The sequence below is a fragment of the Oryctolagus cuniculus genome, chromosome 3, assembly GCF_964237555.1.
Source record: "Oryctolagus cuniculus chromosome 3, mOryCun1.1, whole genome shotgun sequence".
Classification (NCBI taxonomy): Eukaryota; Metazoa; Chordata; class Mammalia; order Lagomorpha; family Leporidae; genus Oryctolagus; species Oryctolagus cuniculus.
In genome coordinates this window covers 183622884-183645536 of record NC_091434.1, presented here as the reverse complement: position 1 = coordinate 183645536, position 22653 = coordinate 183622884, and the positions used below count along the sequence as shown (strand labels likewise).

At 53.9% G+C, this 22653-nt stretch overlaps 1 protein-coding gene and 1 non-coding gene across 9 annotated transcripts in view; both read right to left on the bottom strand.

The window, feature by feature from the left end:
• SLC37A3 (solute carrier family 37 member 3) overlaps positions 1-22653 on the bottom strand; it is a 57274-nt gene that overhangs the window by 29168 nt on the left and 5453 nt on the right. For 5 of the 8 annotated variants that reach the window (XM_051835096.2, XM_051835101.2, XM_070071411.1 and 2 more), the window contains exons 2-6: positions 17564-17720; positions 16743-16851; positions 8529-8621; positions 2756-2839; positions 669-814 (exon numbers count right to left, since the gene is read on the bottom strand). In XM_051835096.2, the coding sequence (XP_051691056.1) occupies positions 669-814; positions 2756-2839; positions 8529-8621; positions 16743-16851; positions 17564-17652 (521 nt within the window). In that variant the 5' untranslated portion in view covers positions 17653-17720. Of the gene's footprint in view, positions 1-668; positions 815-2755; positions 2840-8528; positions 8622-16742; positions 16852-17563; positions 17721-19757; positions 19957-22653 lie in introns of those variants that run through there. The other 3 variants (XM_051835098.2, XM_070071412.1, XM_051835102.2) reach the window with 3 other exon arrangements.
• On the bottom strand, positions 20679-20817 carry LOC127487961 (small nucleolar RNA SNORA2/SNORA34 family). The gene has a single exon (XR_007915290.2). It is a non-coding gene; the product is annotated as a small nucleolar RNA SNORA2/SNORA34 family (small nucleolar RNA).

Here is a 22653-nt window from a genome sequence, read left to right as displayed (position 1 = left end):
GTAAAAATGCATCTGACAACACAAAACCATCAGCCCAGGAAAAATGATAAAATCCCTGCATCGAGCGCCACAGCAATGGCAAACAATAACGCAGTCTTCATTCCCTCAACTCACCTCCTCCCTACAAAATGAAGGTTAAGTCACACCACACCGGTAAAGTCCAACATAAACCGTCTAACGGGTACTTGAAAGCTTGGGGGCAACGTTCAGTCTCATTAAGTTCATCTGAGTCCCTGTCACGTGACCTAGGCCACGCCTCACAGGCGACTCCTGGCTTCAGTTTCCTTATCGCCAATGCCAAAGGTTGAAGTTGGTCACTGGGTCCCAAAAACAGGGGCGGTGGGGTTGGGAGAAAGAGCAAACTCAGAGGGAGCCACAGGCAGGGTGGGACGGGGCCTGTGCGTCCTGATGGGAGAGGCGCTTCAGCCGCACTGCACGCAGGCCCACAGAGCCACTGCATCTCGCTGGCCTACACCACCCCTGAGGTCAGCCCCATCCCAGTGGGCTCCAACACGAAACCTAGGCTCCCCGAACTGCTCTGACCTTCTAACCAGAGGGAAGATGAGGGCACCGTCCAGAGCACAAAATCAGTTGGCTTTGCAGAAAGCCCGAATGATCCAACGTGAAAAGCACATCAACACAGTCCAGGAGGGGAAGGAGTGGCGTACCCAGCTTTCCCAAACCAGTTGCCCATGACAGCAACCACGCAGGGCCACCCCGTGCTCTGCAGCAGGCCGTTCACGATCCACAGGCCGCAGTACAGCCATCTGTTGTAGAAACGCAGCCACTCGGTGACCGTGCCGAAGACAAACACCTTCAGGGAGAGGGGGAGAGAGGGACATGTGACTCGCACAGCAACAGGAAATGAATTCAGCACACACCCGGGGCCAGCAGCGACTCGACAACGCTCCCGCTCAGAGGCAGCACCAGGTCACCGCTGACCAGACGCGGAGACCCGGTGACAGAAAGCCACGGCACCGTCACCCTTCTGCTTGCATCTTCGTCTGCAGAAGCCAACGCCTCTGGGGCCGGCGCTGTGGTATAGCGGGTGCGGCTGCTGCCGGCAGTGCCAGCATCCCACCTGGGCGCCTGTTTGAGTCCCCGCTGCTCCTCTTCTGATCCAGCTCCCTGCTGTGGCCTGGGAAAGCAGTGCTTGGGCCCCTGCACCCGCGTGGGAGACCCGGAAGAAGCTCCTGGCTCCTGGCTTCGCATCAGCACAGCTCCAGCCATAGTGGCCACCTGGGGAGTGAACTGGCAGATGGAGGACCCCTCTCTCTCTCTCTCTCTCTCTCTCTCTCTGCCTCCGTCTCTCTGTAACTGCCTTTCAAATAAATAAATAAATCTTAAAAAAAAAAAAAAAAAAGCTAATGCCTCGTACTGTACTTCATTTTACCTCTCTTGACTGGACCTCTCTCTGCCGCGCCTACGAGGGGAATGGCAATCCCCAGAGGGCAGTGCCAGGCTCAGCTGGGTCAGAGTCCAGCGAGTGGAGCTGCCGGGACTGCAGCAGCCTCCGTGTGAGGGGGCCCACGCGGCTCGTTCAGCACCTCCCACCAGCGGCCGGTTCCTCACGTGCAGTCGAAGTCGATTTCAGAAATACTTGCCGTGGGTTTGGAAAAAACAAAGCAGTACATATGGCTGTCTGATTCTAGTTACAAGTGGAAGTCTAAAGACAGAAAAACTGGGAGAGGCTGCCAAGGGCTGCAGGGGGAGGGGCGGTGACGACAACTACACTGTTCGCTCCAACACAGAACTGCTCACAGGAAGGGTGGGCTGACGCACACACTGCAACTTTTAATACTTGAAAAAATTTTAAAAGTATATGGACGCTTAGAAATAAGTGAGCAGCCTGTGAACAAAGTGCTTCCATCTCTAAAATGGTAAGGGGAGACCTCCTCCCTGCATCACACGGCAGACAGTGAGACACTGATAACCCGTGTGCTCTGTCAATCAAAAAACCTCTCGCTAGGAGCCAGTAAGCAAATCAAGGTGAAGCAGGCCTGGATCTTGCCCCACACAGCAATTAAGGCTCTAGGCACTGTTCCAAAAGCCAACGTCCAGGCACTCCTAGCGGCCCCACGCCGAGCCTGGGAGAAGGTGATATGGAATCCACCTTCTCGAAGGCAGAGGCTGAGGCACAGGGAATTCACAGAAGGTGGGAGGAAACCGCGGCTGCACCATCTAGAAAATCCGCGATCATGACTCACATGCCACCCACTCCTAGGGAGGGCCTGGCTGGAAGAGAAATGGCCAGGCTCCAAGCAGACCACGTAAGGGACCCCAGCCTGCGAGGGGACCCCGGCTTGGGAGCAGAGAAGAGGAACAGTGATTGCTCCCAGGAGAGGGGCTGGCAGAGCCGGGCATTGTGGAAGCGGTGCCAGCTGGCCCAGGACCTGATGTGGACACAGAGGCTGAAGGGGCCACTCCCAGCGGAGCAAAAGCGAAAGGCAGAGAGCAGCAGGGTGGGCTGAGGAAGGCGGTCAGGTCTGAGCAGCAGGCGAGGCGGAGGGCAGCTCCGGCTGCGAGGAGGCTGCGCCCAGGAAGGGCCCTGACGCTGCTCCGCAGACTCTCCGAGACCCTGCAGGTGCCCGAGAGCCCACGAAAGGGCCTGAGTCGTCTCTAAAAGACTCACGCCAGGAACTGAACACTGAGCACCAATATCACTGCTCTGGCCTACAGAGAAGAGTACGGGGGTTACTTGGACTATAGAATACCTAACCAAAATAACAACACCCGCAAGACCTTCGCAACTCACCACCAAGGCAGAAGAGCACATGCCGAAAGACAGAACCCATCGCAAGTTCAGCCGATCCCCAACGATGCCACTGATGAAAAGACCCTAAAAACAGAACATTTGACTTACAGTTTCAATCACATCACAGTCTGGAAAAGTTGCAAGCACTGCAAAGCACATGCCGCCAACAAAACGCTGAGGACTTAGAACTAAATCTCGCCTGCCTCGACAGGCTGGTTCCACAGATGTTTCAGGAAGTGACCAGGAGCTTTGCATCCTAGACCGCACTCAGCACCGTAATTCAGAGCGCACTCTGGTTTTACCTGATTCCCCGAGGGAGAAAACAAGAATAACTCTGGGTCAGCGCTGTGGTGCAGCAGGTTAAGCCAGTGCCTGCAGCACCGGCATCCCATAAGGGTGCAGGTTCAAGAGTCAGCTGCTCCACTTTCCAATCCAGCTCCCAGCCTACGCACCTGGGAAAGCAGCAGAGGATGGCCCAAGTGCTCAGGACCCTGCACCACTGTGAGAGACCCAGAAGAAGCTCCTGGCTCCTGGCTTTGGTCTGACCCAGCCTTGGCCATTGTGGCCATTTGAGGAGTGAACCAGTGGATGGATGCTCTCTCCCTCTCTCTCTGCCTTTCAAATAAATAAATCTCTTTAAAAAAAAAAAAAAAAAAAAAAGTCAGGGGCGCGCTGTGGTGAAGCAGGGTAAAGCCACCGCCTGCAGTGCCAGCATCCCATATGGGCGTCGGTTCAAGTCCCAGCTGCGCCACTTCTGATTCAGCTCTCTGCTATGGCCTGAGAAAACAGCAGAAGATGGCCCAAATTCTTGGGCCCCTGCACCCACGCAGGAGGCCCGGAAGAAGCTCCAGGCATTGTGGCCATTTGGGAGTGAACCAGGGAATTGAAGACCTTTCTCTCTTGGGCTCTCTCTCTCTCTCTCTTTCTGCCTCTGCCTCTCTGTAAACTCTTTCAAATAAATAAATAAATCTTTAAAAAAAAAGTCAAAGGGAATGCCAGTTATTACTAAAAAAAAAAAAACTAATAAAACAAGCACACAAATATAATCACTTTATTTAATTGCTGTTGGAATTTTTTTTTTTTAAAGATTTATTTATTTGAAAGGCAGAGTTGCAGAGAGGCAGAGGCGGAAAGAGAAGTCTCCCATCCACTGGTTCACTCCCCAAAAGGCTGCAACAGCCAGAGCTGGGCCAATCTGAAGCCAGGAGCCTCCTCCAGGTCTCCAAATGGGTCCAGGAGCCCAAGCACTTGGACCATCTTCTACTGCTTTCCCAGGCCATAGCACGGAGCTGAATCGGTAGTGGAGCAGCTGGGACTAGAACCGGTGCCCATATGGGATGCCAGCAGCACTGCAAGCAGCAGCTTGACCCTTTATGCTATACCACCGGCCCCAAATATAATCACTTTCTAAGAATAAACACACTGGGGCCAGCGCAGTAGCATAGTGGGTAAAGCCACCACCTGCAGTGCCAGCATCCCATATGGGCGCCTGTTCAAGTCCCAGATGCTCTACTTCCAATTCAGCTCTCTCTACGGCCTGGGATAGCAGTAGAAGATGGCCCAAGTACTTGGGTCCCTGCACCCACGTGAGAGACCCAGAAGAAGCTCCTGGCTCCTGGCTTCGGATCAGCACAGCTCTGGCCACTGTGGCCAACTGAGGAGTGAACCAGCAGATGGAAGACCTCTCTCTGCCTCTGCCTCTCTGTAACTCTGACTTTCAAATACATCTCTTAAAAAAAAAGAATACACACCACTTATCAGCTTCCCAGAGGGACGTCTCTCAGCTGTTTGCATAGCAGTTAGGATGTGTAACTGTGTCCTGCAGCTTCAGCTCCAACCTTGTAACAGGTGGGACAGAAGCCTCCAGGGCACACTGGCTGCCCGTTTACTCTGACCCTGGGCTTCATGACAGCACAAGTGGCCGGAGGAGAGGCAGAGCCACTAACAGGTACAGAACGTCCTACCTTTTGCTCTCCTCCCACAGTGTGGCAGGAATTAAAATGCTGAGGTCATGGCAGGAAAGAGACAGCAAGACTGTAAGTTTCTCCCATAAATACAGACAATAAATAAAGGTCTTCACGTAAACCCTAAGTTCAGACAGGACCAAGTATTTCTACCAAATTAACTGTCTCAATATTGTAGAACGTCCAGACGATGGAGGTGGTAATAAATGTTTCTCACTCATCATTAAGCTCTCACTTCCTCAAAAGAGGTATAGCTAAGCATTCAAGCAGACTCGATGGCCCCCTCCTGTCACTCACACACACAGTCTTTTGCTATGAATAATAAAGGGAACAGACTTCTCAGGTGCCAGCACCGTGACACAGCGGGTTCGCTGCGGCCTGCAGAACCTGCGTCCCACGTCAGCACAGGTCAAGTCCCGGCTGCCCACTTCCGATCCAGCTCCCTGCTAGTGCACCGGGGAAGCAGGGGATGATAACCCAAGTGCTGGGCCCCTGCATCCACGTGGGAGATCTGAATGAAACTCCTGGCTCCTGGCTTCAGCCTGGCCAGCTCTAGGTGTTGCTGCCATTGGGGAGTGAACTGAAGGATGGAAGGAACCGCTCTCTCTGTCTCTCCCTCTGTAAGTCTAGCTCTCAAGTAAATAAATAAATATTTAAAAAGGCAAAAGAGTCTAACCCGGCTAGCCAACCATGACAGAAAGCAGAGTTGGTCTTTTCAGTGTACACTGCCTCTTCAAAAAAACTGCCAAGGCGGGGCTGGCACTGTGGCGTAGCGGGTAAAGCTGCCGCCTGCGACGTCGGCATCCATCAGGGCATGGTTCCAGTCCCGGCTACTCCACTTCCGGTCCAGCTCCCTGCTGTGGCCTGGGAAAGCAGCAGAGGACGGGCCAAGTGCTTGGGCCCCTGCACCCACGTGGGAGACGACAAAGCTCCTGGCTTCAGCTTGGCACAGGCCCCGCCACTGTAGCCATCTGGGGAGTAAACCAGCCAGTGGAAGATCTGTCTCTATCAGAACTCATTTGAATAAATAAGTCTTTAAAAAAAAAAAAAAAACAACTATGAGGGTTGGGCGTTTGGCACAGCAGTTGAGACGCCACTTGGGAAAGCCACATCCTGTATCTGGGTGCCTGAGTTTGAGTCCTGGCTGCACGCCCAGGAGCAGCGTTCCGGCTCACGCACACCACGGGAGGCAGCAGGTGATGGTGCAGGCAGCTGGGCTTCCGCCACCCACGCGGACACGCAGGCTGAGTCCCACGCTCCCGGCGGTAGCCTGGCCTGGCCGACACTGCGGCTGGCACTTGGGAAGTGAGCCAGCAAAAGGGAGTATCACTGCTTTTCAAATAACTAAAAACCTTTTTTAAAATTATAATTGCATCTGTACGAAACATATAGAAACTCAAAAAAAAAGAAAGAAAGAAAGAAAGAAAGAAAGAAAGAAAGAAAGAACGAAAGAACGAACGAACTCCATGAAAGGAACAAAGAGAAGGAGGCGCCCCGTCACCAGCGTGGCGTGCTCCAAACTGTACCACAGGGTTTTGTCCAGGAAATGCTCAGCTCATGGTGAGGCTCGGCTACATAAGTAAGATCTGCTCCGACTGCTCCCACAGGTCCCCTCTTCGAAGAGAAGATAGTCCAATAATAAATAAATATTCAGAGATGACTTTGGAACTTCCACACAGTATTGCACACTGCCAGGACACTGATAATTAAAATGCTTTTAATAAGAAGACACTATTTTTAAAGATTTATTTATTTATTTGAAAGTCAGAGTTGCAGAGAGAGAAGGAAAAACAGAGAGAGAGAGAGAACTTCTATCCACTGGTTCACTCCCCAAGTGGAGCCAGACTGAAGCCAGGAGCCAGGAGCTTCATCCAGGTCTCCCACGTGGGTGGCAGTGACCCAAGCACTTGGGCTATCCTCCACTGCTTTTCCCAGGCTGTTAACAGGGAGCTGAGAAGGAGCAGCCCAGACACAAACTGGCACCCACATGGGATGCCGGTGTCACAGGTGGCAGCTCAACTCATGAAGCCACAGTGCCAGCCCCAAAGTGGACACATTTTAAAGACAGGCAACAGTGGCTGGTGCTGCGGCCACGTAGGCTAAGCCTCAACCTGTGACACCAACATCCCGTACGGGCGCTGGTTCCTGTCCCAGCTGCTTCTCTTAGGATCCAGCTCCCTGCTAGCGCACCTGGGAAAGCAGTGGAAGATGGCCCACGTGCCTGGTGCCTGACCACATGGGAGACCAGGAGGAAGCTTGGCCGTTGCAGCCATTTGATGTAACTCTGCCTCTCAAATAAATAAATTAATTAAAAAAAAAAAAAAAAGAACCAGGTGTCTGTTCTTCCTCATTTGGGCCATAACAGGTCCCTCAAATGTAACCAAAGGTGAGTCCCTCAAAACTTGTGTCAGAGCCTCCCACTCTGCTGCGACGGCTGCACCTGGGGGTGCCCTTCACGCATCCCTGTCTCTTCTACCGCACGTCTGACAGGAAACAAATACTGCAGGCTCTACCTCCCCGCACCGCTCAGAGCCACCTCCCACACGGCTCAGAGCCACCTCCCACACGGCTCAGAGCCACCTCCCACACCGCTCAGAGCCACCTCCCCGCACCGCTCAGAGCCACCTCCCACACGGCTCATAGCCACCTCCCACACCGCTCAGAGCCACCTCCCACACGGCTCATAGCCACCTCCCCGCATGGCTCAGAGCCACCTCCCACATGGCTCAGAGCCACCTCCCACACGGCTCAGAGCCACCTCCCCGCATGGCTCAGAGCCACCTCCCACATGGCTCAGAGCCACCTCCCACACGGCTCAGAGCCACCTCCCACACGGCTCAGAGCCACCTCCCACACGGCTCATAGCCACCTCCCACACCGCTCAGAGCCACCACCCCGCACCCCGGTACTGCTTCCTCGGATCCAATCACCTTCACCTCTGTTTAACTCTCCTCCCAGAAAAACTGGTGAACTGGCAAGGCAGTAGATACGTTAACTGGCTTGACTCATCTTTCTATAATGTATACATAGATCAAAATAGCACACTGTTCCCCATAAATACAATTCTACGTCATTTTAAATGTTCTAATGAGGACCTACAACAAAAACTTCAGAGAGTGCAGCTCATCTCCAGTTCTGCTGTCCTGCGCCTCTGTCCTGAGCCCCACCCCAACCTGCCGCCCAGCTCATCTCCGGTTCTGCTGTCCTGCGCCTCTGCCCCGGGCAGCAGGTGTGCCATCCAGCTCATCTCCGGGTTCTGCTGTCCTGCGCCTCTGCCCCGGGCAGCAGGTGTGCCATCCAGCTCATCTCCGGGTTCTGCTGTCTGCGCCTCTGCCCCGGGCGGCAGGTGTGCCGTCCAGACACAAGCCAGTCCTGCGGCTGCCCGCTGCCAGTGCTCGGGAGGCGCCAAGGCTCTGCAGGCCTGCGTCCTGGGCCTCGCTGACCTCATCCTGCTGCTCTGCTGCAGCCACGTCCCCCAAATACCTCCTCCTCCAGAGGTCCTTGCAGCCCACCGCTAACAGCGACAGCTGGGACTTCCCCTCCCCGCCTTGGCACACAGCAAAGCCACCCTGTAAGGCACCTTGTCACCGTGTCTCCCCTCACTCCCAGCCCTGCGGAGGCAGGGATGATTTCCCATCCCTGTAAAGGCTCCACTGACACATGAACGGATGGGAAGAACACGAAGAGCAGCCTCAGAAACACTGCCCCTCCCAGCCACAAATCCAAAACCCCTCACCCCCTTCCAGCTCTACAGTCACTTCCTTTCACACGTGCCCCGCGAGAACCGCTGGAATACCCCTACGACCTACCACAGCGTAAGAGAAGAGGAAGATCGTGTCCAGGGTTCCCAGGAAAAGCGTGGCTTCCTCTGCGCTAGGAAACAAACGGTTGCTGTCCCAGACCTGCAGCAACACCAGGGGACAGCAGGTCAGTCTCGGCCAGTACAGCGCCCCAACCTCCTCCGCCCAGCCTCAGAGCTCCGCCCACTGCCTCCGCCAGCCTCACAGAGTCCCGCCCCCAGCCTCACAGAGCCCCGCTCCCAGCCTCACAGAGCCCCGCCCACCGCCTCCGCCCAGCCACAGAGCCCCGCCCAGCCACAGAGCCCCGCCCACCGCCTCCACCCAGCCTCACAGAGCCCCGCCCAGCCTCACAGAGCCCCACCCCACCGTCTCCACCCAGCCTCAGAGCCCCGCCCAGCCTCACAGAGCCCCACCCCAACCTCCTCCGCCCAGCCTCACAGAGCCCCGCCCCACCGCCTCCGCCCAGCCTCACAGAGCCCCGCCCCACCGCCTCCACCCAGCCTCACAGAGCCCCGCCCAGCCTCACAGAGCCCCACCCACCGCCTCTGCCCAGCCACAGAGCCCCGCCCAGCCACAGAGCCCCGCCCACCGCCTCCACCCAGCCTCACAGAGCCCCGCCCAGCCTCACAGAGCCCCGCCCCCAGAATCACAGAGCCCCGCCCCACCACCTCCGCCCAGTCTCAGAGCCCCACCCAGCCTCACAGAGCCCCGCCCAGCCTCACAGAGCCCCACCCCAACCTCCTCCGCCCAGCCTCACAGAGCCCCGCCCCACCGCCTCCACCCAGCCTCACAGAGCCCCGCCCAGCCTCACAGAGACCCGCCCCACCACCTCCGCCCAGCCTCACAAAGACCCGCCCAGCCTCACAGAGCCCCGCCCAGCCTCAGAGCCCCAGCCTCACAGAGCCCGGCCCCAAGCTCCTCTGCCCAGCCTCACAGAGCCCCGCCCCACCGCCTCCGCCCAGCCTCACAGAGCCCCGCGGCCTTGCAGGGTGCAAACTGGAGACGTGGGTAAGAAACCACAGACAGCTCTGTGGTCGGGATCACACAGCTCAGTGTGTGAAAAGCTGCACACTTCCAAAAGACCCACGATGCTAAAGTCCAGTTTTTACTTCAAGTGCATTTAGAAAACTCCTTAACCAGTGAATTTATTGCTTTTACGTCAAAACACCCAAATGCTAGTGACTAATTAAGTGGAAATGGGCAGTAAGAAAGCACATTCAGAGGAAACAAACTGTGACCGTCCTCTTTCTTCGGCACAACCCAGGACCCAGTAGGGTAGAGACTGTGTGTATCTCTACCTAAAGGAAAGCGGGTTTTCTTTCCCACGGATCAGTGGCTGCCGGAGCTGGGGCAGCAGGAATGGTGACTGCAAAGGGGCACGGGGGGGGGGGGGGGGGACATTATGCTCCCTGATGATGGCAAGAGGGACAAATTATGATTTTAGAATATTAAAGAGAAAAATCGCAACCAGCAACAAGTTAACTTCAGCAGAAAATAAGTCCCCGGATTCTGAGGCCCGCAGAGGGCGTGGCCCTGAAGCACTGGGTCTCACTCCCAGTGGCTTGGGGCGTTGACCCTGCAGTTCTCACCGCACACTGCTGCCGCCAGACAAGACAGCAGCACAGGCCACCGCTGCTTCCCATCCAGCCCTCTGCCTCTGACCACACCTTTAACCTGTGCCCTCTCCAAGCTCACAGGACCCATGATGAAGTGCACCTGTGGGCACATATGCCAAGGTGAGCCAGAGACAGGCACTCTGAGCAGTGACTCAAAGTTAAGGTTTTTTTAAATATACTGTCCACGGATAAGGCTTTCCCAAGAAGTGACATATTTCCAACAGCTGTTTGGTGTCACTGCCAGGATTTAGCTAAAACAGTTTGACTCTTACTTAACAGGTGGAAAACCGAACACTAAGAAGACCAAGTAGGGACTAACAGAAAGAATCAGAAAACAGAGTAAAGCCCGGAGAGCAAAGTCCACTCCGATAACACAGCTCCGATCAGCAGGCTCTGGGGTCAGAAAGGCTCCAAGTGCAGCTGGCACTGCGGCTCAGCAGGTTAAGCCACTGCCTGCAGCTCCGGCGTCCCCTGTGGGCACCAGTTGGTGTCCTGGCCACTCCTCTTCTGATCCAGCTCCCTGTTAATGCACCTGGGAAGGCAACGGAAGATGGCCCAAGTGCTCAGGCCCCTGCCATCCAAATGGGAGAACAGGACGGAGCTCCCGGCCCCGGGCTTCAGCCTGGCCCAGTCCTGGTGGTTGTAGCTATCTGGGGAGTGAACCAGTGGGTAAAAGATCTGTCTCTCACTCTCTGTCACTCTGTCAAATAAACAAATATATGTAATATATATATATATATGTAATATATATATATATGTTATATATATATATATATATATATATATATATATATATATAGACAGGCAGAGTTAGACTGAGAGAGAGAGAGACTGAGAGAAAGGTCTTCCTTTTTCTGTTGGTTCACCCCAAGAGGCCACTACAGCCGGCGCATTGCGGCCTGCGCACTGCGCTGATCCAAAGCCAGGAGCCAGGTGCTTCCTCCCAGTCTCCCATGGGGTACAGGACCCAAGCACTTGGGCCATCCTCCACTGCACTCCCTGGCCACAGCAGAGAGCTGGACAGGAAGAGGAGCAACCAGCACAGAATCCGGCGCCCCAACAGGGACTAGAACCTGGTGTGCCGGTGCCGCAGGCGGAGGATTAGCCTAGTGAACCGTGGCGCCGGCCATAAACAAATATATTTTTAAAGTTTAATAACACATATAAAAAGGACGATCTTCTTAGTTCAGATTAATCTTATTATTTTTTAAATGCTTATTTATTATTTTCATCCACTTGAAAGGCAGAGCAACACAGAGATCTTCTATCTGCTGGTTGGCTTCTCAAATGTCCACAATAGCCAGGCTGGAGCCAGGAGCCAGGAGCGACAGAGGCCCAGGCACTCAGACCACAATCCACGACCTCCTCTCAGGATGCGTGAGCAGGAAGCTGGATCGGAAGCAGAGCAGCTGGGACCAGAACCGGCAGGGCGATGCGGGATCCAGGCATCCCGGCGGCTGCTTAACCTGCTGCACCACGACGCCCACCCTGCACTAATTTTACATGTACTTCCGGTTCCATGTGTCCTTGCCACTTTGGACAATAAAGAAGCTCTCTAAAGTAAGCTAGAGGTAAGTTTCAGATCCCACAGCACAGGTTTCGTGGGAGGTGCACACACCCCCAACTACTCGCTCCCCAGCAGCAGGCCTCAGGAAGGAACGAAACACCTGAACTCAAAGTGGGTAAGGAACGGGAAGTCAGCTCAGCTCTGCACCGGGGTCAGAGTACCAGGAAATACAGACCCTCACAGGAGGTCAGAGCTCGAATCCACAGGGCCACTGCACCAAACCCCTCACTCAGCAGTCTGCGAAGCCAGAAGGATGAAACCCACTTCAACAGCACCCAAGGTTCATAAATAAGTGCATCCCTAAGCAGACAAGTCCACGCACATTCCATAGGTGCTAATCACAGGGCTGAGCTACTGTCATGAAAGAGTTAAACCTAGCAGGCTCAGACAGCCTGCATTACTGGGGCCTGTTGCAAGGCTGGCCCCTGGCTGGCTTCTGGACTCAGTGCCTGATCAGAGTACCTCCCGGTGCTGAAGCTGCTCACAAACACAGTGTGGCTGAGGCTGCGCCCTACTTTCCACTGGGAGCCTGGAACCTCGGGGCGCGCCAGCTCTGCCCACGTGACCAGCCTCAGCCACCGGAAAACTGATCACAGAACAGCTTCCTGGATACGACCTCCCAAGCGTGTTCTCACCACTTGCTACCAGGAGAGCAAAGCGCACCCTGGGAGCCTGCACCTGCACCTCCACACCTCACCTGGGAGCCTGCACCTGCACCTCCAACCCTCACCTGGGAGCCTGCACCTCCACACCTCACCTGGGAGCCTGCACCTCCAACCCTCACCTGGAAGCCTGCACCTGCACCTCCACACCTCACCTGGGAGCCTGCACCTCCACACCTCACCTGGGAGCCTGCACCTGCACCTCCACACCTCACCTAGGAGCCTGCACCTCCACACCTCACCTGGGAGCCTGCACCTGCACCTCCACACCTCACCTGGGAGCCTGCACCTGCACCTCCACACCTCACCTGGGAGCCTGCACCTGCACCTCCAACCCTCACCTGGGAGCCTGCACCTCCACACCTCACCTGGGAGCCTGCACCTGCACCTCCACACCTCACCTGGGAGCCTGCACCTGCACCTCCACACCTCACCTGGGAGCCTGCACCTGCACCTCCACACCTCACCTGGGAGCCTGCACCTGCACCTCCACACCTCACCTGGGAGCCTGCACCTCCACCTCCACACCTCACCTGGGAGCCTGCACCTGCACCTCCACACCTCACCTGGGAGCCTGCACCTGCACCTCCACACCTCACCTAGGAGCCTGCACCTCCACACCTCACCTGGGAGCCTGCACCTCCACACCTCACCTGGGAGCCTGCACCTGCACCTCCACACCTCACCTGGGAGCCTGCACCTCCACACCTCACCTGGGAGCCTGCACCTGAACCTCCACACCTCACCTGGGAGCCTGCACCTGCACCTCCACACCTCACCTGGGAGCCTGCACCTCCACACCTCACCTGGGAGCCTGCACCTGCACCTCCACACCTCACCTGGGAGCCTGCACCTCCACCTCCACACCTCACCTGGGAGCCTGCACCTGCACCTCCACACCTCACCTGGGAGCCTGCACCTCCACACCTCACCTAGGAGCCTGCACCTCCAACCCTCACCTGGGAGCCTGCACCTGCACCTCCACACCTCACCTGGGAGCCTGCACCTCCACACCTCACCTGGGAGCCTGCACCTGCACCTCCACACCTCACCTGGGAGCCTGCACCTCCACACCTCACCTGGGAGCCTGCACCTGCACCTCCACACCTCTCCTGGGAGCCTGCACCTCCAACCCTCACCTGGGAGCCTGCACCTGCACCTCCACACCTCACCTGGGAGCCTGCACCTGCACCTCCACACCTCACCTGGGAGCCTGCACCTCCAACCCTCACCTGGGAGCCTGCACCTGCACCTCCACACCTCACCTGGGAGCCTGCACCTGCACCTCCACACCTCACCTGGGAGCCTGCACCTGAACCTCCACACCTCACCTGGGAGCCTGCACCTCCACACCTCACCTGGGAGCCTGCACCTGCACCTCCACACCTCACCTGGGAGCCTGCACCTCCACACCTCTCCTGGGAGCCTGCACCTGCACCTCCACACCTCACCTGGGAGCCTGCACCTCCAACCCTCACCTGGGAGCCTGCACCTGAACCTCCACACCTCACCTGGGAGCCTGCACCTCCACACCTCACCTGGGAGCCTGCACCTGCACACCTCACCTGGGAGCCTGTACCTCCAACCTTGGTAACAGTCACCCAGACCCAGACTGAGGTCTAGGGTAACAGTCACTCATCCAGGCTGAGGTCTAGGGTAACAGTCACCCAGATCCAGACCCAGGCTGAGGTCTAGGGTAACAACCACCCAGACTCAGACCCAGGCTGAGGTCTAGGGTAATAGTCACCCAGATCCAGACCCAGGCTGAGGTCTAGGGTAACAGTCACCCAGATCCAGACCCAGGCTGAGGTCTAGGGTAACAGTCACCCAGATCCAGACCCAGGCTGAGGTCTAGGGTAACAGTCACCCAGATCCAGACCCAGGCTGAGGTCTAGGGTAACAGTCACCCAGATCCAGACCCAGGCTGAGGTCTAGGGTAACAGCCACCCAAACCCAGGCTGAGGTCTAGGGTAACAGTCACCCAGATCCAGACTCAGGCTGAGGTCTAGCCCCCACTCTGCATACCCTTCCCCTGGAGAGACCCTGGTGACATAAATTCCATAAAAACGACAGCGAGGTCCATGGAGAAAGGTTCCTTCTTCAGTTCTAGGCTTTCGTTCACCCCCAGTTCCTAACAATGTTTAGTAAGACAGACACGGAGAAGTGACGGAGGGGGCTGGGCTGTGGTGTGGCAGATGAAGCCCTCTTGTGACACCAGCATCCCGTATCAGAGCTCCAGTTCAATCCAGCCCCTGCTCCTGAGCCTAGGAAAGCAACAGAAGATGGTCCGTGTACGTGGGCCCCTGCCACCCACGAGGGAAAGCCAGATGGAGTTCTCGATTCCTGGCTTCAACCTGGCTCCAGGGTGGCTCAGCCCCGGCTGCGGCAATCACTGGAGGAGTGAACCAGGGGACGGAAGATCTCTTTCTCCCGTCTCTCCCTCTATCATTCTACCTTTTAAATAAATAAAATAAGTCTTTAAGTAACCAAGGGACAGGCATTCAGCGCAGCAGTTAAGATGCTAACTGGGGCGCCTGCATCCTGTGTCAGTCAGAGTGCACCTGCATTCAAGACCCAGCCTTCTGCTGAAGCGCACCCTGCGGGCCAGAGGGTGATGGCTCAAGTGGGTGGGAGACTCAGACAGAATTCCCAGCTCCTGGCTTCAGCTTGGCCCAGGCTCAGCTCCTGTGAGCACAAAATTTAGGGAGTGAACTGGCAGATGGGAGACCTCTCTCCCTAACCATCCCACATCTTTCATATAAAGAATTTTTAGTAAGTAATTGCCAGAATAATATTTACATTCTGGGGAGATATTCATTTAACCTTCAAACCTTTGTCAACTTTGAATTGGTTCAAATAGGAGAAATAATTTTTAAGATTTATTTATTTGAAAAGCAGGATGAAAGAGACAGAGGGAAAGAGAAAGAGATCTTCCATCTGCTGCTCACTCCCTAAATGTCCACAACGGCCTCGGCTGGGCCAGATCCAAAGCCTGGAGCCGGGAACTCCATCTGGATCTCCCACAAGGTGGCAGGCACTCAAGTATTTGACCTATGGCCTGCTGTCTTTCCAGGGTATGCACTGACAAGAAGCTGGACTGGAAGGAGTATGGCAGGATTTGAACCAGCACTCCGGCATGGGATGTGGGTATCCCAAGTGGTGGCTTAACCTGCTTTTCCACAATGTCCACCCCAATTTTTAAGAAACCCAACAGGCCGGCACTGCGGCTCACTAGGCTAATCCTCTGCCTTGCGGCGCCAGCACACCGGGTTCTAGTCCCGGTCGGGGCGCCGGATTCTGTCCCGGTTGCCCCTCTTCCAGGCCAGCTCTCTGCTGTGGCCCGGGAGTGCAGTGGAGGATGGCCCAAGTGCTTGGGCCCTGCACCCCATGGGAGACCAGGATAAGTACCTGGCTCCTGGCTTCGGATCAGCGCGGTGCACCGGCCGCGCCGGCCGTTGGAGGGTAAACCAACGGCAAAGGAAGACCTTTCGCTCTGTCTCTCTCTCTCACTGTCCACTCTGCCTGTCAAAAAAAAAAAAGAAAAAGAAAGAAAGAGAAAAGAAAAAAGAAAGAAACACAACAAGCGAAGAATATTAACAGGATATCTGAAAGTCTTCATGAGCAGAAACCAAGAAAAGCGATGGAGACTGCGTGTGGTGGAGGTGTGCACTGAGTACAGGCTGTGCAAAGTCAGCATCTCTGCCCCACACAGCCGCCAGAGCACCTGCTCGGTCCGCGATGAACAGAGGAACTCAGCGTACACCCCTGACTTCAAAGCACTTAGGCAATATGCAAATAAATGGGACATGTGGAAATATTTAAACATCAAGACTCTAACTGCTATAATGCACCACGTGCAAGCTCAGGGAAAGGAAAAATGAGTACAAGCCGGAAAAAACTTGGTTGAAAATGTGGCGTTTACCCTGACACAAAGGGAAGGGGAAGTCTCGACAGAGAAAGGTGAGAGAGCATATTAATGACAGCAAGCAACGGCCTCGCTCGGACCACGTGACTTCAAAGTGGTGAACAGCCGGTGTGCTGGTGCCGAGCAGGTGTGACCCCGCTCTGCTCACCTCCACTGCTGGACAGGGCGGCCCCGACACGCTCACATGACTGGGAATGACACGGCAGAGTGCCGAGCAGGTGTGACCCCGCTCTGCTCACCTCCACTGCTGGACAGGTGAGCGCTGAGTCAGGGCGGCCCCGACACAGTCACATGACTGGCAATGACACGGCAGAGTGCCGAGCAGGCGTGACCCCGCTCTGCTCACCTCCACTGCTGGACAGGTGAGCGCTGAGTCAGGGCGGCCCCGACACAGTCACATGACTGGCAATGGCACGGCAGAGTGCCGAGCAGGCGTGACCCCGCTCTGCTCACCTCCACGGGCAGTGCAGCCGACGTGTTGAAAGCACTTGGAGTCCACTGCTTAGAGATGCTGACTTTGACATTGCTGAACGTCTTTCTTGAAGCGTGGAGCAACGAATAACTGCAAATAAGGAGAGAGAATGCAGCAGGGTGAATAGCAAAGAAAACAGCGTTCAGAAGAAGCACACAGATGCCCATTCGTTTGACTCAATTTTAGAATTCTCTTCAGAAAAAAAAGGAGGGGGAAAGGTACCGCATCATCAGAATCATCAATTGAGACATCTCTGCTAAGCAAAGGAAAAAATAATCAGTCACCTCCATTTTGAGTCCATATTCACTCAAAACTTACCTGGAACAAGAAAATGGTACGTGGCTGCCCCCAGCCCACTTTACATTTTTTTAAGGTTCACTTATTTGCCACACAGAGTGACAGAAACAGAGGGAGAGAGATCATCCATCCCTGGTTCACCCCGCAAACCCCACAACAGCCAGGGTTGGGCCAGGCTCAAGTCGGGGCAGGAATGCTATCCAAGTCTCCTGCGTGGGCAGCAGGGGCCCAAGTGCTTCGGCTGTCATCTGCCGCTTGCCCAGGGGTACCAGCAGGACGCTGACTGGAAGCAGAGCAGCCAGCACTCAGACCAGCACTGCGGCTTGAGAAGCCAGGGCCGCTGCGCCACAGTGCCAGCCCCAGCCCACCCCAGCCCGCGGAGAGTGGGACAGCCCTGCATTGGAGGCTAGCACGCCTGCGCCACTCAGGGCACCAGACACCTGTCCTACAGCGTCCCAGGAGAAAAAGCAAACAGACAAGGGCGGAGCGTCAGTAACCAGCGTGCCTGAAGAAGGTGAGCAGGAACACAGCAACATGGTGGTGGCTGAACCGTGAGAACACAGCTCCCCTCCGAAGCACGTCCGGCCAGGCCATGGTCCTCCCGACCAGCCCTCACCCCAGCCTCGCGCCTGAGTGTGAAGGATTTACATAGTTTCCTCTTTCTGAAAAGACACAAATTGTTAACATTATTCAAAACAGACAGATTATTCCAAAACCAAAGTAATTAGATGACCAGTCAGTATATAACCAGGCTAGCTGACAGCAGAACACTGGATTGGTAATTAGGTTTTACAGCTATTAGCTAATCCTAAACAAGAATCCTCAACAGGAAACTAACGTTAATAAAACGAATTCTCATACAAACTGGTAAGAACATGACTAAGTCTCATAGAAAAGGTGCAAAGAGATGAACAGACAACTCAGACAAAGTTGCTAGGGGCCGGTGCTGTGGCGTAGTGGGCAAAGGTGCCAGTTCGAGTCCTGGCTGCTCCTCTTCCTATCCTGCTCCCTGCTAATGTGCCTGGGAAAGCAGCTGAGGAGGGCCCAAGTCTTTGGGCCCCGGCACTCAGTTTTTACCCACTATGCCACAGCGCCGGCCCCAACATGTACATTATTTTTATCATCAATGAGGAAGTACCAACATCATTAGAAAAGTCCTCAAATTTATCTGCATGTCTTGCAGGACAAATACACTACAGCAATCAGGGTAGAAACACACTCAGGTGCTCCTAATACTACAGAGATCACGGGGCCCTGCTCCCAAGTGACTGCACACGACTTGTTTTCACCGTCACAGCTTAGCTCCCCAGTCGTAAAGGCTGGGGGACCCAGCAGAAAGGCCGTCCTTGCAACTCCCGGGTAACAGGAACAGTCACGTGGGTAACATGATAGAGACCCCGCAGCTGCTGCATTACCAGCCGGGAACCGTAAAACGGCCCGGCCTGCCTCCTCTGAGAGCTGGGGGCTGAAAGAGAGGCTGCATGTGAGCATTAAGAGAACTGCCCTTAGCTCCCAGGATTAATCCCGAATTAGCGGAATGTTCACTTAGAGATCATCCCGAAAGCACTCACAAAATTATGAGCAGAGTAAGACTGCAGGATTCCACTCACAATACACCTTTCTGTCTGCAGTCCCAGGAAGGTACGAAAGCAAGAGCTATTAGCATCACTACTAAATTTCTCTCCCCAAAATTAAACATGAAACCCGAACAGAACAACTATTATTTATAAGTTATACATTTTCTAAATGAATGCATTCATAGCTCAAAACACTGGACTACGTATTTCAGGAAAGGGAATGGGCATAAAATGCAGTAATTTATCAGCCGAAATAATAATTCCAAAATTATATGCTCCGGCAGACGTGGGAGATGAGATGACGTGGTTGGCAATAACAGGTGTGTGATTCAGGGCTGACAGTTCTAAGTAGCTGGCAGACGTCTGAGACCACCTAGGTCATTTCTAAACCAACCATGTTTCCCTGAACTACCAGAATAGGGAGAAAAGGCTCAGTAGTAAGTACACCAGGAAGCCAGTTTCAAACATTCACCGACGATGTCAGAAAGCCATTCAAAATTAGTACTGCAGTGACACTTGGTCCTACAGAATTAAACGAATAGTAATACCTTGCACCTATATCCTAAACATCACGGAAGTGATTTCCAGTGCTGTGAGCTCCAGGACCCTGAGGGCCCAGGAGTCTCTGCCACCTCTGAGTTATCAGACACATCCTACTTTCTGCAGCCCACTTCCTCTCCTCTGCAAACACACTGAACATGGGGTCAGCGCTAAGCACACTGGGTTAAGCTGCGACCTGCGATGCCCATATCCCAAATGAACACTGATTCGAGTCCTGGCTGCCCCTCTCCAATCCAACTCTCTGCTAACACGCCTGCGACAGAAGCAGAGGACAGTCCGACATGGGAGATGCGCATGAGGCTCTGTTTTGACCAGATGGTGGTATGGCCAAGAGCTGTGCACAGACTTCAATATTAGAGGCTCGATTCATGAATAAACATCTACGTATCCATGAAAGTAGAAAGATAAGATTTATTTACAAAGACTCCATATGGTAAAGACTCACAACAGCAGCCCCGGAATAAAGCACCCTGGGCACACATGTAGCATCCGGGAAGCAGTCAGTTCCCTCCATTTGTTTTCCTTCTTACTTGCATATCCTTTCCTTATGGGATCCCTTACCTGACCTCAACCTTAGCAGTGCTTGCCAGTCGGCCAGGGGCAGATGTTCTTACAGCTGTCTGTGACCTGGCCTGGCCAGGGCCACGTTCCCACTCAATCTGATTACAGCACTGGAAGAGAGGCCGCCCACTACTCCCCGAACAGCCTCCGTGTTCACCCAGGGTTGTACACACTCAGCTCCTTATCTTGTTTGCTTCTTGTCCTTGAGTCAGACTTTTTCCTTCTACTTTAAAAAAAAAAAAAAAAAAAAAAAAAGATTTATTTATTTATTTGAAAGTCACAGTTACACAGAGAGAAGGAGAGGCAGAGAGAGGTCTTCATCCGCTGGTTCACTCCCCAGATGGCTGCAATGGCCGGAGCTGTGCCGATCCGAAGCCAGGAGCCAGGAGCTTCTTCTAGGTCTCCCATGGGGTGCAGGGGTCCAAGGACCTGGGCCATCCTCCACTGCCTTCCCGGGCCACAGCAGAGAGCTGGATCAGAAGTGCAGCAGCCGGGACTCGAACCGGTGCCCATATGAGATGCCGGCACTGCAGTTTTACCCACTACACCACAGTGCCGGCCCCTCCTTCTACTCTTAACAGTACTTTCTCATTCTCTTTCCAGGTTCCTGGTTTCAGCCCTGGCCACTGCAATTTGGGAAGTGAACCAGTGGATGGAAGGTCTATCCCTGCCTTGCAAATAAAATAAATCTTAAAAGGAATAAATACTGAACAAATGCCTAACATTTCTCAAGTGTATGTAAATGTTGTTATAATCCAATCAAATGTCAGTGTTTCTGAATTCACAGTAGCTTGTCATTTAGCATCTTCACAATCAATGACTACTGAATACACAGTCATTAATAGTTAATAGCCACAACTAGCTTTTTTAATTATGAGATTTTTTTCACAAAAAAATGTACAGTTTGGTGTTTTTTTATGTTGATGTTTCTTCCTAATGAATTGCCCATTACATTTCCAAAGTTCTGAAATGGTCAACAGACCACAGAAAAAAACATTTCTTCAGGCTCCTGCTTGAAACCAACAGCTTCAGCCAACTGCTGCTCTTGACTCGGGGCCAACATGTACATATTTTGAAACACAAACACACTGTAAAATGCCCCAACAGCTAACTAACATACACATTATCTCACATACTATTTTCCGTGGCGAAAGCACTGAAAATCTACTCAGCATTTTCAAATGCAAGACAGTGGTGTGCATTTAGCACAGTAGTTAAGCTGCGGGTTGGGACGCCCATGTCTCACATCAGAGTGCCTAGATTCCATATCCAATTCCACAGGGCTGGCACTGAGGTGCAGTGGGATAGGTTGCCACCTGAGACACTCACATCCCACACTGGAGCACAGGTTCGAGACTCGGCTGTTCTGCTTCCAATCCAACTCCCTTGCTAATGAGCCTGGGAAGGCAGTGAAAGATGGCCCAAATGCTTGGGCCCCTGCCACCCATATGGGAGACCAGGACGCAGTTCCTGGCTCCTGGCTTGGCCCAATCACAGTAGTTGTAGTCATCTGGGGAGTGAACCAGGGGATGGAACATTGATATCTTTCTTTCTCTCTCTCCCCTCTTCCCACTCCCCACCCCCACAACTTTTTTTTTTAATATTTATTAATTTATTTGAAAGTCAGAGTTACACAGAGAAGGAGAGGCAGAGAAAGAGAGAGGAGATTCTTCCATCTGCTGGTTCACTCCCCAGTTGGCTGCAACAGCTAAAACTGTACCAATCTGAAGCCAGGCGCTTCCTCTGGGTATCCCACACGGGTGCAGGGGCCCAAGGACTTGAGCCATTTTCTACTGCTTTCCCAGGTCATAGCAGAGAGCTAGTTTGGAAATGGAGCCACTGGGACTTGAACCGGCGCAATATGGGATGCCGGTATTACAGGCAGCAGCTTTACCGACTATACCACAGCGCCAACCCCATAACTGTGTCTTTACAAATAAAATCCAGCTTCACTCCCAATTCCAGCTTTCAGTTATTGCACACCCTGAGAGGCAGCAGTGACGGCGCGGATAAGTGGGTTCCTGCTACCCACGTGGGACACCTAAATTGAGTTCCTGGTTCCTGGCTTCAGCCTGGCTCAGTCCTCGCCGTTGCAGCCATTTGGGCAATGAACTCATGGATGGGAGAGCTTCCCATGTGTGCAAGTGTGTCTGTGTGCGTGTGTCTGCCTGTCAAACATTTTTAAATGATTTTAAATGTAACACATTGTTATTAACTAGTCACCACACTGAACTTATTCTGATTATCCAAGAGAAATTCTGTATCCTTTAACCGATACCTCTCCAATCTCCCACAAGAACTACTTGAAAAGAAAAGAAAAATCCTTGTTAAAAAGGATGATGCTATGGCGCAGCAGGTTAAGCTGCCACCTGCAGTGCCAGCATCCCATATGGGCACCAGTTCAAGTCCCAGCTGCTCCACTTCCGATCCAGCTCCCTGCTAATGTGCCTGGGAAAGCAGCTGAGGACAGCAGCAGCCACCCACATGGGAGACCGGGATGAAGCGCCTGGCTCCTGGCTTCCGCCTGGCCCAGCCCCGGCCATTTGGGAGGTGAAGCAGGGAACGGAAGATCTTTCTCTCCTTCTCTCTCTGTGACTCTTCCAAATAAATAAATAAATGTGGAATGTGGACACTCCAAATGACCTCTTAACTGTTATGCCAACTGCCCACCCCTTGGAGGCAGGAGACAGCAAGAGTCCAGGGAAAACATCAAGTAAGAGGAAATTTCAAGAAAAGCTAAAACTGCTTTACGTGCTTAGAAATGCCAGTTTAGAAAACAGCTAGTCCAGGAGCCGGCTTTGTGGTGTAGTAGGTGAAGCTGCTGCCTATGACGCCGGCATCCCATTGTCATCAAATAAGATCAGGACCACTGAACCATATTCTACTATCCTTTTTA